Raw genomic sequence first — 13,955 nt, 5'->3', positions numbered from 1 at the left:
AGGACGTTTCAGATAACTACAATATGCTTAACTGCTGTTTAACTAAATTATATTTGTATTTACCATGTGCTCGCTGCTCAGGCCTTTGGGTGCGTTTACTTCATTAAGCTGTACTTACAATCTGTATTATCCAGATGTTGCTGATAACTGGCAGCATCCGAACGAATCCCCCAAATGGCCTGTGTGTGTTCCACAGCGTGTTGGGTGATAACTGAGCCCTTCACCGGGAAAGGGGCCACTGAACAAACCGGGGTGCAAAGCCTAGACAAGAAAGTTACGGGATGTAAAAAAAGCCCCACAGGATGCTGTGTGACACCCCTGCTGACTGAAGTATTTGAACCGATTTTAAATCATTCCTCCAAGCATATGCATGGAGTGCATTCTTGGTGACTCAAAACCGAAATGATTCAAGTGGTGAAGTACTCCACGCTGAACCTGTTTGCAGCCTCCACCATACAGAACTCCTTACACGCTGCAAGTTCTCTGCAGTCTGTACATGCTTCTCCTGTCTGGTTGCCAGTGTTACTTTGGTTCAGCAATGACCCCACCAGGGTAAATGGCAGCAGTGTGTTCCACTGGCTTGTACAGGCTCTGCCCCCCTTCCTTGTTTTACTGTTGTAACGCAAAATACTGGGACCATGATGCTCCTGATGGACCCTGGAGATTATTGGTGTTATTTTACTTCTGCTTTACCTTCATAGATATCAGCAGAGCAGATGGATCAGCAAAAATGAGTGCAATACCCCTAGTGACACAGTAATGGAGAAAAATAATTTATTTATTTTTCCCCTGTGAAAGAATGCACTGCAGTACCAATTTTCCTGCTGCTAAAAGCTCATGGACTATGTGTGTGAGCACTGGCAGCCCCAGGACAGCCCTCTGCTCTGGAAGCTGGGCAGAGCTGAGGAGTAGGAGGTTGGAGCTGGTGGGACTGCGCTCACCAGGCTACACAGCTTCATGTGTGGGGCTGGCTCATATCTGCCCACCCGAGACTGCAGGCAGAAACTACTAGTATCAGCCTGCAGATATCAAGTAGTACATTGTGACTGTCACCCAGAGGTAGTTTTCCAGTAAACTTTGACACCTGTTCCTGTCCCTAGAAGCAGGATGGTACAGAGTCACTATCTTTCAGGAGCTGGTGGTGAATGGGATACAGAAGCCAGATAAAAACGTTTGGCCCAGTGTAGAGGCGTGTGTTGTCCACCCACGTGTCTGCAGCAGACACGTATCTCCAGCTTCACGCACGCGCAGATGCCCACAACCTTTTGAAGCTGTGTGACTCCAGTAGGAAAGGGTGGGTTGGTACGTCCTGTGAAATTATAGATTTCATCAGGGCTGAATTACACTAGAAAATGTAAAGATAAAGGTGAAAGATTCCGACCTTTAGAGTCTCATAAGGCTGTTCAGTGTTTCCTACTAGAAGTTTTCAAATAGTGCACAAAAACTTTCTTTGAAGCCCAGCAAGAACTTAAGTTCATTTAAAGGTGTCAGATTCGTTACCACAATCTTTTTTTTGTTTTCTTGTACGTTAACTTAGAGGTAAATGAGTCTGGTATTTAGTCAAAAAGATAATCCTCTGATCTCGGTCCTTTGTGAACACCTGTGGTGTCCGCATCTTAATACCAGTGGTTAAATACTGAATTAATAGTGAATTCAGTATCAGCAAACCACTGGTATCAGTGATCTTAACTAACACAGTGGTACAGTCCTGTCAGTTACATGAATATTTCATTTAATATCTGTTTTTATATTAATGACACATTATTATTCTAAAAGTCTAGGATGTATTCGATAGTCAATAAAAAGAAAAAAAAGACCCTTGTGAAAATTTCTGTTGGGTCAGTTGCTCTTGCCAAGCCCAGGAGCATTTCTTTTTTTTTTCTTCATTTTTCTTTAATCTTTTTAGAAACACAATTTTCTGAGGAAAAGAAATTACTCAATGACTCTTTATAGCAAGCAGTAAGAAGCTGTGCTGATGAGCATGAACTTGGGTTGTGATTTGTTGATGTCTGTGGTTGTCGATGTGTCAGAGCTCTTTGTGGTCCCGTAGGCTGTCCTCTGTCAGCCCAACCCTCCACCTCACTCTGCAGCGTCCAGTCAGATACTGGGGGACAGCTTTATTTTGGAGAATCACTTAGTCGAGAATGCGCCCTACCGCTCTGCTGAGGGATTCTGTCTGGGCGGGTGTGACAGCCAGTTACTGCCTCACTCTACCCTTGCACTGCTTTCCATCTTTTGTCAGGAAAAGCACCGCATTTCCTACGACTTCAGAACGTGGAGGTGAACGTGGGGCAGAACGCGACGTTCCAGTGCATTGCTGGGGGGAAGTGGTCGCAGCACGACAAACTCTGGCTCCAGGTAAAATAATCTGCTTTTCTTTGGGTTTGTTTGGTTGTTTGGTTTTGGTTTGTTTACTTTTTCAAGTAGAATAAATAGATAAAGACCCTGGGTGGTGGGGCCAAATCTTTCCATGAAGATCCTTTGAGAAACTGCCTTAAAATTGTTTCTAGGTTGGAGTTTAAGGTGGCAAATTACAGAATCATGATACGGAAGATGGAAAAAATGGCCAGTGAGATTTTTTATTCCCAGTTTGGACTGCTGCGACCGAAGACCTGACCACCCCATATTTCCAACATCTGAGGCAGACAAGAATAGCCCTTGTCATGGTTGCTATGGCATTTGTAGTCAAATAACTAGCAGATTTTCTCAAACTTTAAAATTGACTTCAGAACTTTTAATAAACTTTAAAAATAATAATGTCAAGTATCGTTTAAACACTAGAAGAGGAATCAGTTTACCTAATCATAAAAGTGACAGTTAGTACTGGGAAAAAGGCTTGGGTTGGTGAGAAATGTAGTTGGCACCGTGTAAAAATGACTTGACAGTGACTTTAATTGTCTTGTCGTCACAGCTGTTCTCCTACAAATTACAATTTTATCTGAAATTTATTAACCTGTGGTGTACTTGTAGCTCCCGATGAGGTGTATTTTTGGCTTATTCTTTACCTTTTTAGAGTTCTTTCAGTGTAAACTTTGCACAGTTAGGTCTAGATGTCTAGACAGATGTCTAGTCTAGACAGATCTAGTCTAGATGTAAAAACACTTCCGACCTGAAGCAGTGTGAACCTTTTCCTGGGAGAAGTGGGGGTTTGGGAGGAAATCGTTGTCGTTGCCAGCGGAAAGTTGTTTTCCATTTTCTAAAATTAAACGTTTAATGAAATCTGCCTTGGAAACACCCCCAAACGGATTACTGGAAGTTGACAAAACAGCAGCGTGTTTTTCTTTAGAAACTCCTGATAAACTAAACCAACTGAGACAGTCCTGATGTTTATGTGGTGGAAAACTTTAGTTTCTGGCTAGTTCTTCATCCGTCCCTTTTCCAATTGAGAAGACGTAGTCTGCCCTTGGTAGAGAGGTTTCCTGAGGAATGTTGCACACATATCTGCTCATCCAACCTATGTATTTGAATTGGTCCAGAATCAAAGTTTTACATCTGAAAATGCTAAAAGTATATAAAATCTGTTCAGTTGTAGCGTTTTCCCAGGTGTTCAAACTCCATTCATGGGCATTGTTTTCATTTCCTTCACCTGGCCTCTGGACTAAAGGGGATGTATGCGGTTGCATGGTCTGAGCTGTCACTCTCCAGCCTTTTCAATACATTTAACACATCAAACACCCAAATAAGTTTCAAAAATTAAATAGACATCAAAACCTAAATATCAGTGTAAGAATATTTAAGCCCTAGTTTATACCACCCCCTCATTTTTTCAGGGGTATGGCTAGCAGTGTTCTCTTGAAAATTGTGCTTGTCTAAATCTAACCAAGTGATGGGAAGGTTTGAACAATATTAAGAAGGCTATAAAGAATGAATTTCATATGAGTGTGTCCTCATACCTTACGATACTCCTGTCTGCCTTTACAGCAGTGGAATGGAAGGGACACGGCATTAATGGTCACTCGAGTGGTCAACCACAGACGGTTTTCTGCTACTGTCAGCGTAGCTGACACCTCTCAACGCAGTATCAGCAAGTACCGCTGTGTCATTCGCTCAGATGGTGGATCTGGAGTTTCGAATTATGCAGAATTGATCGTGAAAGGTAGGTTGCACTGAAGCAGCAGATCGTAGAATCATCGGGTTGGAAGAGACCTTTAAGATCATTGAGTCCAACTGTTGAACCTTCTTTTGTATTAAATTTAAGTAGGAAATAGGGGTAAAAGAGATGTGAATTTCAATAATTTTCTTAAAACAAATATTTGAGTCGAAATACTGTCTACATAGATCAGCCCTCTTCGTAAGGATGGTAGCGATTGATACTTCAGTGTAGTCAGCTAAGTAGTGTGGCTGTCCATCAGCTTCCTCTGCCTAGCTTCACGGGGCTTTATCAAGCATCAATAGCCTTGTGATGGAGCATCGCGTGTCAGAAGAGTCTGCTCAGGGCTGCTGGGAGTAAGTGATGGGCTTGGTTCTGCTGATGTCCTGGCGTACAGACATCAGGATTTCTTGAAGGATGCTGGGGTTTTAGCCCAGTTATTTGCTGTGATTCAAGAGCTGATACCATGCTGACACATGCAAGATGTGTCTTAAGCTTGTCTCCATGAGACATGCGTGTTGTTTACCATGCTGTTACTTACACTGGGCTGCCCCACGGGATGGTCACTGCCTTGTAGCTGGAGAGATCAGAAAATGGTTATGTTGCTCCTGAAGCATTCGGTGTTTGGGGTGGGGGAGATGTCAGTGGGAGGAGTATGGGACTGCTCATCAAATTTAATTTTATTGATCGAAACATTTCAGTTTGCTGTGAGATTGGAGGGCTGCTATAGAGACGAGATCAATTCTGTCCACTGGAGTCATTTGATCATCAGTATAGTGATGCCTTCACCATGCCTTAAATAGAGTGCTGAGTGGAGCAGAAATTCAAACTACACCGATCACAGAGAACACTCCCATTAGATGCCAAGTGCTATTAATTTCCTTCCAGTGATCTTGCATCTTGCTCAAATCTGAGGAATTAATTAATGGTTGAAAGGGAACTGAGTTGCCAAGAGTAGCGTATCTTGTATTGTAGCTGAACGAAAGGAAGGCATCTTCCAAAGCAACTTGGTACTGGAACATGCAATTGATACAAGAAGGGAAAAACCAGAATATTAAACCTGAATGGTTGGATGTCCACCAAGAGGATGATTCATTGCTGAATTATTCAGGCAGACACATAGCTGGGAGAAATTTGGGGAGAGCAGTTTTGTTACGGGAAGGTAGCCTCCTCCGGCCCTTGCTCCTGTTCCAGGTTAAGCGCTTCGTTTGAGGGTGGGGTGATGCAGCCCTGTGACACGCTGGGATTGCACGGGTGAGTGCTTCCAAAGAGTCTGACTAATTTCACTGTGGATAATAGCAGATTTGTAATGTGGGCGCACAGGCTGAAATGAAAGCAAATTGGAATTGTGTGATTCTGGAGAGATGTTTATTGAATTGCAATAATGTGTTTGGCTATACACTAAATTAGTCTGTAATTGAAGTTTTGCTCAACTGATAGTCCTGCCCCTAAACCCACTAAATCCAAGCTAATACTCTGCTTCTCACGTGCTTTCTCTTGACCAGTTGAACGTAAAATCATAGGGGATTTCTTCTGCAAAGATTCAGGTTTAAAATGTATCTGTACATCTTTCGACCGTGAAGATCTTACGCACAGGGAAGCAAACAGATGTTTTACTGTGGTATTGAGAAAGGAGGGTCACTTACGATTCTCCATATTGAGTGATAATATTTGGTAGACACAGGAAGAGGGGTTTTGCTTTGAAATCCATGTGCTGCTTCCACACCCGGCGCTGGAGCAATAGGTACCTCACTCAGTGAATGAAATGGAGAATAGGTTAAACACACGCCATCTGCTGCCGCTCCCCTCAAGTCCTCCCCTGTCCGTGTGGGCATGTTTGCTAAGAGCAGGGTAGTATAAAATAATTACTGGAAATCTCATGCAAAGAATCATAACTTTATTACTTTCAATTTTACAGTGTATTTAGAGGCAGGAGATACCTTAGACCTGTGCCCATGCTTTTCTGCGGACAGCTGTTTGCTGTATGTGCTAATACTGTTCTGTTTTCCACTGCGGTTGTAAAGCCTCTTTAAATGGCAATGCATTTATTTGTCGCTCTGAACTCTAGAATCACAATAGTCAAGCCACAGAAAACTGTAATTTCCACCTGTACACCTCACCGTGCTCCGGTGGAAATAACTCTTGTCTGTTTCTTATCTCTCACTGTTGCACATACAGTAATTTAATGCCATTTGTTCAGGGCAGTTTCCCCAAACCCCAGAGATTCTACACCTTGCTGTACTGGTCATGTATGAATGGGATGCTTCTGGTCTGTTATTTTCTTTGAAGTAAAAGCTGCGTGGCAGTGACTCCTGTTCAGAACTAAACACAGGTTTTGTTTGTGTAAAGATTGTTTAAATGCTGTGGAAATTGGCTGGAATCTTGTCACTTAGGGTCTGTATTAATGATAGTGTCCTTCGAGGGGACCTGTCACATTGTGTAAGGTTGTGAATAACACTTTGATCTGTGTGTTTGTGCATGTATGGAGGTTTTTTTGCAGTTGTTTTTTTCCTAATCCCTTCCAGATATTCTGGATGCCTAAATTAATTCCTCAGTATGTGGTGGGAATCCACGGAGAGCTGAAAAGAGGGAATGTTACAGCACCTATAACCTGGTTTTATGAGCCAGTTCTTCTGAGATTTTCACTCTCCAGGAAGTCGATCAAAATTATTTTGTTGCTACCTGATGCAAATACTTCTAAGGCTCACGGCATTTCCTTAGGGTGTGTTCTGCCACTGCAGGGGTAGAGGCTCAGCAGAGCCCCTCCACAGACCTCCAAGGGTGTGTTCGAGTTGTTTTCAGTTTTATCATAGTTGATTTTCAAACTGTTTGGTTAGTCAACACGGACGAAAACCAGTCTGTCACTTCACTGAGTGTCTTTGTCATCCTTGTGGCATTTGGGACAGCTTGTCTTTTATCAGTCTCTCTTTTCTTGAGGTTTTTAGGAAAAGCTGATGCCAGAGATGCCAGAGAGAGAAATGGCTTCTTTTCCAAAGTAGTGTAGTGTACTAATTTTTCTCTAGTTTTTTTCTGGTATGATGCTTGTCACTGTAATTGCACCGTCTGCTTACTAACTCACCAGGTACACAGTGGAAACTGCTCCAGTGATCTGAGTCTTTTCCTAATAAGTAGACACTGTAATTTAAAAAAACCCCACAAGACAAAAGAACACATACACAAACATCAAACAAAAGACCGTAACAAAAACCTGTAACAAAAACCCCTCAAACCTGTCAAGTTACTAGAGTTGAGATATTCAAGTGTGAAAAGCAGGCTAAGTAATTAGACATTTAAATAAATCTATATATTTAAGCTTCTCCAGTATTAAATAATCTGTGGAAATTCCAAATTCAGTGTAATACAGACTCACCAAAGACAAGCTCTACAGGTATTTTGACTCTCTCATTATTTACTATAGTAGCTGTGTCCAGAGTGGTTTCAGTTAATTACTGAACAGAAGGAAATCATAGGAGAAAGAGCTTTCTGAAGCTTAAAAATAGTAAGAAATAAAATAAAACCACCTCTATTCTACTGCTGCCCCTGATCTTGGGCTGGAGCTGGCCCCAGAAATGTGGCATCAGGCCCCCTGTGGGTTTCCTTGAATAACACAAGTGCAGTGGCGGTATGAAAGTGTGTAATAGGTGCTACACGTGTGCTCCAGAGCAGAGCTTGTTCCTGGGGTGAAAATATAATTGTCTTCAGTGTAATTGTTTGGGATGCTCACAGACCCTAAAGTCCTTCCCTTTGTATAAAGCAGTTACTGAGAGGTGATGGGTATGAAAAAGATTCTTTCGAGTTTGTTGATTTGTTTATTTATTTTTTTTAAAATATCCCCGTGTTAGTTCTATTCCCAGCACATTTATGCCAAACGTACTCATTAAAACTAACACCGTATCCTTGTCATCATGTGGTGATACAACTACTGCTGCCCTGGCAGTGCTCAAGCCCCGTGTTTCACTCAGGAGATCGGGGGTGTTGGTATGAACAGCAGACATCGTACTGCAACTCTTTTTGCCATCAGGGTGGCTGAAAGACCGAGTCCATTCCGTCCCTCGAACCGTTTAGGAGATAAGCTCAGCTGTGGTGTATGTGCCGTTCCGATTTCTCTGTTAATGTATTTTTTCTAGAATGCATTAATAAATTCAGACAGGAATTTTCATGCCTTCCAGCTACTTATCAGACTTATCCAGATTGCAGAAGTTGCTGGGTAGATTTGAATTTGTTGCCTGAGTAATGCACATTAATCAAGGTCCCTGAAGTTATCACCTTGTGAACAGGAGAAAGTCTCTTGCTGGCACTCCCAACAGTATCAGTGAAGCTGTGATAATGAGGGCTCCCCTCCGGCTGCGTGCCATCTCCTCCTCTGTTTTTTTCCAGTTTACACAAATAGATTCAGTCTGCAGAATTTACATATACTCTACCTAACGAGAAGTATATGTAAAAGCATGTAACGATGTTGCTCTTTTGAATGCTACACCAGCCTGGAATGGGTTTTGCGTGTGTGCACACGAACCGTTTAGGAAGATTCTGCTGCCTTTGAAATTACCGAACAAGGGAGAACGGCTTTGTCGTTCTGAAGAAGCTGCTGAGGTTCCTTTATTTCTTTGCGGTCACAGTGGTGCAGTCACAGGGAATGCAGTGCTGCCTTCCTTGGTGTTCACATCTGACTGGTGATTACGCGACCTGGTGGTTCCTCTCTTTAATCGTCTACTGCTTGTTGTTGCTCTGTTTAATCCTGTAGTTTGGTGTAGTCCAATAGCGGTTGTGTTAACTCAGTTTTCATTAGGTGGGTGTATGATGGGAAAAGAGGAGGGGAAGAGATGAGGAACACTCATTCACTTTCATCTCCTCTTTCTCTTCTTTCAGTCCAACTTAATATCCTTCTGTGACGTGGGTGGGGGAGGTGGGAAGACAAAGCCATTTTTTTCATAGCAGTCAGCAGTTAATATGAACTGTATGTGTTCTTCCGAAAGGAAACATTGCCCTTTCCTACTGTTTGACCTCCGAAACAGAACTGGGAAATGAAGCCATGTCCTGGAGAGCTCATGAAGGTATAGTCATATACAGATTCGATTTGCAGCGTTGCACTGAGTGCCGTGCAGACACGAGTCGTGTTCCAGCATGTCCATTCCTTGGATCTCATGTTTACATTAGTCAACAGGGTATAAATCAGAAGAAGAGTATCCAGGAAGAATCCAAATCTACAGCTGGGGTACAAGGAGAGCTCCTGAACTAGCAGTGTTTTGGTGATCTGTATTTTTTCGCACATTTTTTATATCTCTTCCTTCCATAGCCTTTCTGTTTCAGCATAAAACAAGCAGGGAGTACTGTCTTAAAGTTTGTGTTGATTGTAGGCACTTGGGAAATTATTTGGAGTTGAATTTCAGGAATTTCTTAAATGATTAATGGTGTGCATCGTTTGTGGGATTTTGTTTGCTTGAGACGTTTTTTGTTTGTTTTTCTTTCTGAGGCAAATACGAGTCCAAGAGGTTTGGTTTATTCTAATTGAAATTTCACTTGAGACTGGTGGAGAGGTAGGCATGGGATGAATTTGCTTGGACTTGATTTTAATCTGTAGTGTGATGTTGGTGATGATGTATGAAGTTCTTGACTAAATACAAGATTCAAATGTGGTAATAAATGAAGAAAGATTAAGGAACAGTCTTCTTGAAGCAGAAGGGGCTTGAGTAAATATCCTTCATTTGTCCAAGGATGAAGAGTGTTACAGAAAGCGGTTTCTTCCTTGTCTGTGGAATTGTCTCCAACCTTCCTGATGCATCTTGGGTACCAGTTGTTGCTGTGGAGCAATGAGCAGACAGCTCATGTCAACTGCGGTTCTGCTAACTGGAAGTCATGGGGGAAGGAGTCCTCACTGGTCTTGGAGAAAGCTCCAATAGCTGGTAGCAGTAACTTGGTAAAAGATTTGGGTTTTTTTCTTTATCTTTAATTGCAGTTACTTGAAGTGAGTAACTGCAGGGTTCCCTGTGGGGAGAAAGGATCTTCCTTGCTGCTTTGGCTAGTAACTGTCTTTCATACTTTTTCTTACCTCCATTCACAGGGAACAGCTGGAATCTCCAAAGAAAAATAATGAAAGGGGAAGCATCTCCGGGTGGTAGATCTTCTCCTTTCACCAGACTCTTCTCCTTTCCTTGACTTTCCTGTGAGTTGATGGTGTTGGGTAGAGCTCTGTGGAAAAGGCGATGAGCCTTGTTCTCTCATCGGCAGTTCTGAAGTGCCTTTTCCCATCGCACAATATAAAGGAGAAGATGGGCATCAAGGTCTAAACGATCTGTCTTGTCCATAGCATCCTCAATCCTAAAATTTTAAAAAGGCTTCCATAATATGTTTTTAATTTTTGATCTTCGGAGAAAAGACCTGATAAAAAGAAAATAGTGGAAATAGAATGTTATTTATTGATGTGTATTCCAGCAAATGATACCTACTGATTAACTTCCTATTTTAAGGAAAGCTCCCGACAAACAGTGCAGCTGGCAGAAGCAGAGATGCTGGCAAAATACAAACAGATGTGTTTCAGCCTGCCTAGAGTTACGATTATGGGTGAAAAGTATGGACAAGGTGATTTCATGTATTTCATGCTACCTTACACCTTGCAGGAAGATAGCAGCAATGTGACTTTCTAGTCCCTTGCTGCTGGCTGTAAAGAGTGTTAACTATTCACTGGAGTTCTTGAGTATTCAAGACCTTGAACTTTCAGGTTCAACTTTCAAGTTCCTTGGGTTTCAAGTTCTTGGGTTTCTCCTGGGTGCTTGTAGCATCCATTTGTCAGTCTACAGAGTCTTGCCCCTACCAGTTCTCATTCATTTAGTTTGAAAAGGGAGGAGTAGCAGTTACTTGGCCAGTATTGCTCCTCCTCCCCGTTAGCTTTCCAGCATGCTTGGCAAGCATGGTAGTCTGGTAGTCAAAAACCAGAATTAATGCTTGATATCACTTTTCCCTCCAACCCGTGCTGCAGTTCCTAGTAGAGTGAGTTCCTGCTAGATTATCCCTATGGTTTATGTCCTGTAGTCGGAACTCTCAATCTTTTCAATTTGTAGTTAAAATTACCAAGAAGGTTTAAGGCAGCTGGATAGATACTAATTTAGGACTGTTGATGCTCAGAGCAGAACATCAAATGCTAAGGACGTGTCCCGAATGCCTTTGCTAACCAGGCCCTTTCTTGCCGAGGATGGATTGGTAACTCAGACCACCAGATGTGTGCTGTTGTAAAACGTGTCTGGCAGCTTTTCATGGTTCTTGGTTTCTTTTTGATGTACAGGTTTTCATGCAAGTTGGTTGCTCATGGTGCTTATGTGATATTACAATTCAGAATTACACTTTTTATGGCTTCACCTTAGCTAAAAGATTTAGCAGAAAAGATGAGCCATATTCATTGTTAACTCTTCTGCTCATCCTTCTTCTGCCTGTTTAATTGCAGGGAAGTTACTAATGGACTTGTCCTGGAAAACAGAATCTAAAGTAGTTGTTAATTTACCCACCCTGGGGTTACAGTTCTGTTAAACGCTTTTAGTTTGAGAGAAGTCCCTTGAAGTATCATCTGTCACTGTATTTAGATGTTGGCGAAGTCTGGTATGATTTGGGCATACTTGGACACTTGCGAGGTAGAATCGTTGGGTATGAGCTGTTATCTCAGCAGGAAAGAGATCCTTTTCACATCCAAGTAGTGCTTCTGTTGCAGTGGGAAAAAACACCCTGGAAAAGCAGTGCTGTGCTTAATGGGAAATGCAGGCAAGGGTGCATCAGCTTTTAGTACGAAGGGATGATCATTAGTACAAGAGCCTTTAGGAATAAACCAGCAAAACCCAGAGTGTATTAACAGTGGTGAGACCCGTCGTTCCCATCTGTACAGGGAGAACAAACTAATTTCCAGTGAAGGGAGCAGACTGTTTGTGTAGGTGTAAACGCTGCAGATTAATGTGTTTATTTGAACTTTTACAATTTTGCAGTGGTAGACGCGGTGTAAGGAAGCGCAATTACTGATCTCTTTCAGAAATGCAGTAGTTACTGCTGCTAATAGGCTTTCTGCAAAAGTTTTGTATTTCTAGCAGGCCAATGGAACTAAGAAGTTCAAAGTCACCTGTGGAAGGAAGAATTTCTGTCCTGAGCAAGGTGCTAAAAAATTCCCCAGCCATATTTGCCGTGATCCACCCTTTACTCTTTGTTGGCTGTGTGCTGTGGACCTGCTCAGTGCATGGTTGGGTTTCTTAGCACGTGCCCAGCTTTTATATTTATTTTTATTGTTTTAAGAACATTTTCAAAGCAAGGTATAGACCCGTTAAAAGTAGTATGCTGGCTCCTTAGCTTACCTTGATTTATTTATCTTTTTTCCCTTTGTACATCTTGAGCCACCTCTGATTGTGTTGAGGTCTAACCCCTTCCGTAACAATCTCTCTTCATTGACTTCTGACAGACTTCCAGGTCCCTGTGTTAGACAAACCCTCCTATCTCCTCGTCCCGCTACATACGCTGCAACTGGTCTGCTCTATGGCTCCTTGTTCAACTACTCTGCTGGGTTTGGAGGTTGGCATTTACAATCTGAAGCTCTAATCCGAAGGTGAGGGCTGCAAGTAAGCCCTGAATGGTTGACTTCACTATGTGTAATATCCTTGTATTAGCATTATGGCAGCTCCAGAATCTTTCTAGCTTCAAAGCTAGGCGATGACAAACGTCCTTTGAAGTCTGTTAGCAGTGCTGAATGGAGGCCATTCGGCACACTCCTGTCAGGTGTTCAGGTGAATGGGATTTTTAAAGTGTACATAGCATTTACCTCAGCGCTGGAGCTGAACGGCTTCGCTTTCAAAGCCGGTCTAACTGAACTCCAGGGAGAAGCTGGGTGTTGGTTATGTTTGCATTTGTCCTGTCTGAATGAAGAGATTAAAGAGCGTGTTTCTGTGTTCAGGAAAGAGGGATCACTTTGAAGGTAGTTCCCCTCTCAGCTGTGAGATTATTTGATGCAAGAAAATAGCCAGAATTGCAGTTCTGAATTGAGATTTTGCAGTCCTTCTCTATCTTGACCCAAGTAAAAAATGCTTCATTTTTCTGAGCAAATTATTTCGGAGCATCCTTTTTAGCTGTAAGATGATGAAATACGTTTCTCATAGAATCACCCCCCTAAAATCTGTTGTACTGTCTTTTAGCTTTGATTTGATCTGTTATTCTTCTGCCGTATTAAATACCACCCGCTTGTTCCCCTCTTTTACTGGTGCTGGTTCAGACCACATCTGCACTGTTACCCCTTCCAGCTGTGACCTCTAAACTGCACTTTAGATCATAGAATCACAGAATCATCTGGCTGGAAGAGACTTTTAATATCGTCGAGTCCAACCGTTCCCCCAGCACTGCCAGGGTCCCTAAACCATGTCCCTCAGCACCACATCCACACGGCTCTTAAACACTGCCAGATCTGAGAGCAGAAACTGCTGGGGGAGCAGTTAAATAGGGTGATGATTACAGCAAGCCCTGCAACTATTTTAATAATTATCTATGAATTTGAGAAGGAAGACACTAGTATGATGTTCCCTAGCTCTCTTCCCTCAGCCGGTGGTGCCTGCTGCACAGCTATGCTGTAGCACCTTCAGAGGGAACCTTGTAAAACTCGAGCTTGGCTGGTTCGTAGACCTCTCCTAGCGCTGCTGACTTTTCTAACTCTCCTTTTGTGAGCAGTGATTTCTGCTGCAGCGTTGTGCTCTGCTGTACTGCACAGAGATGTAAAACCCCTTCTCTGAGGAAGTTATTCCAGTCCTCTCTCCTCAATTTTTCTAACCAGGTTTCTCTCCAGAGCATCTCTTGCCTCTCTCTCTTTCTCAGCTGGAAACTTTCCATAGGAGCGTGTTTGCATGTGGGGAAG

General features: G+C 42.5%; 1 protein-coding gene across 1 annotated transcript in view; it reads left to right on the top strand.

The window, feature by feature from the left end:
* The window catches only part of LOC104496232 (receptor-type tyrosine-protein phosphatase T-like), a gene marked incomplete at its 3' end in the record, with an annotated part of 51,012 nt that overhangs the window by 9,503 nt on the left and 27,554 nt on the right, over window positions 1-13,955 (top strand). The window contains exons 5-6 of the mRNA XM_010139316.1: window positions 2,243-2,358; window positions 3,922-4,096. Of these exons, the coding sequence (XP_010137618.1) occupies window positions 2,243-2,358; window positions 3,922-4,096 (291 nt within the window). The remainder of the gene's footprint in view (window positions 1-2,242; window positions 2,359-3,921; window positions 4,097-13,955) is intronic.

This window comes from Buceros rhinoceros, unplaced genomic scaffold (assembly GCF_000710305.1).
Source record: "Buceros rhinoceros silvestris isolate BGI_N320 unplaced genomic scaffold, ASM71030v1 scaffold12067, whole genome shotgun sequence".
NCBI lineage: Eukaryota > Metazoa > Chordata > Aves > Bucerotiformes > Bucerotidae > Buceros > Buceros rhinoceros.
The sequence above is the reverse complement of the archived record's forward strand: the minus strand, read 5'-3'. Positions and strand labels throughout refer to the sequence as shown.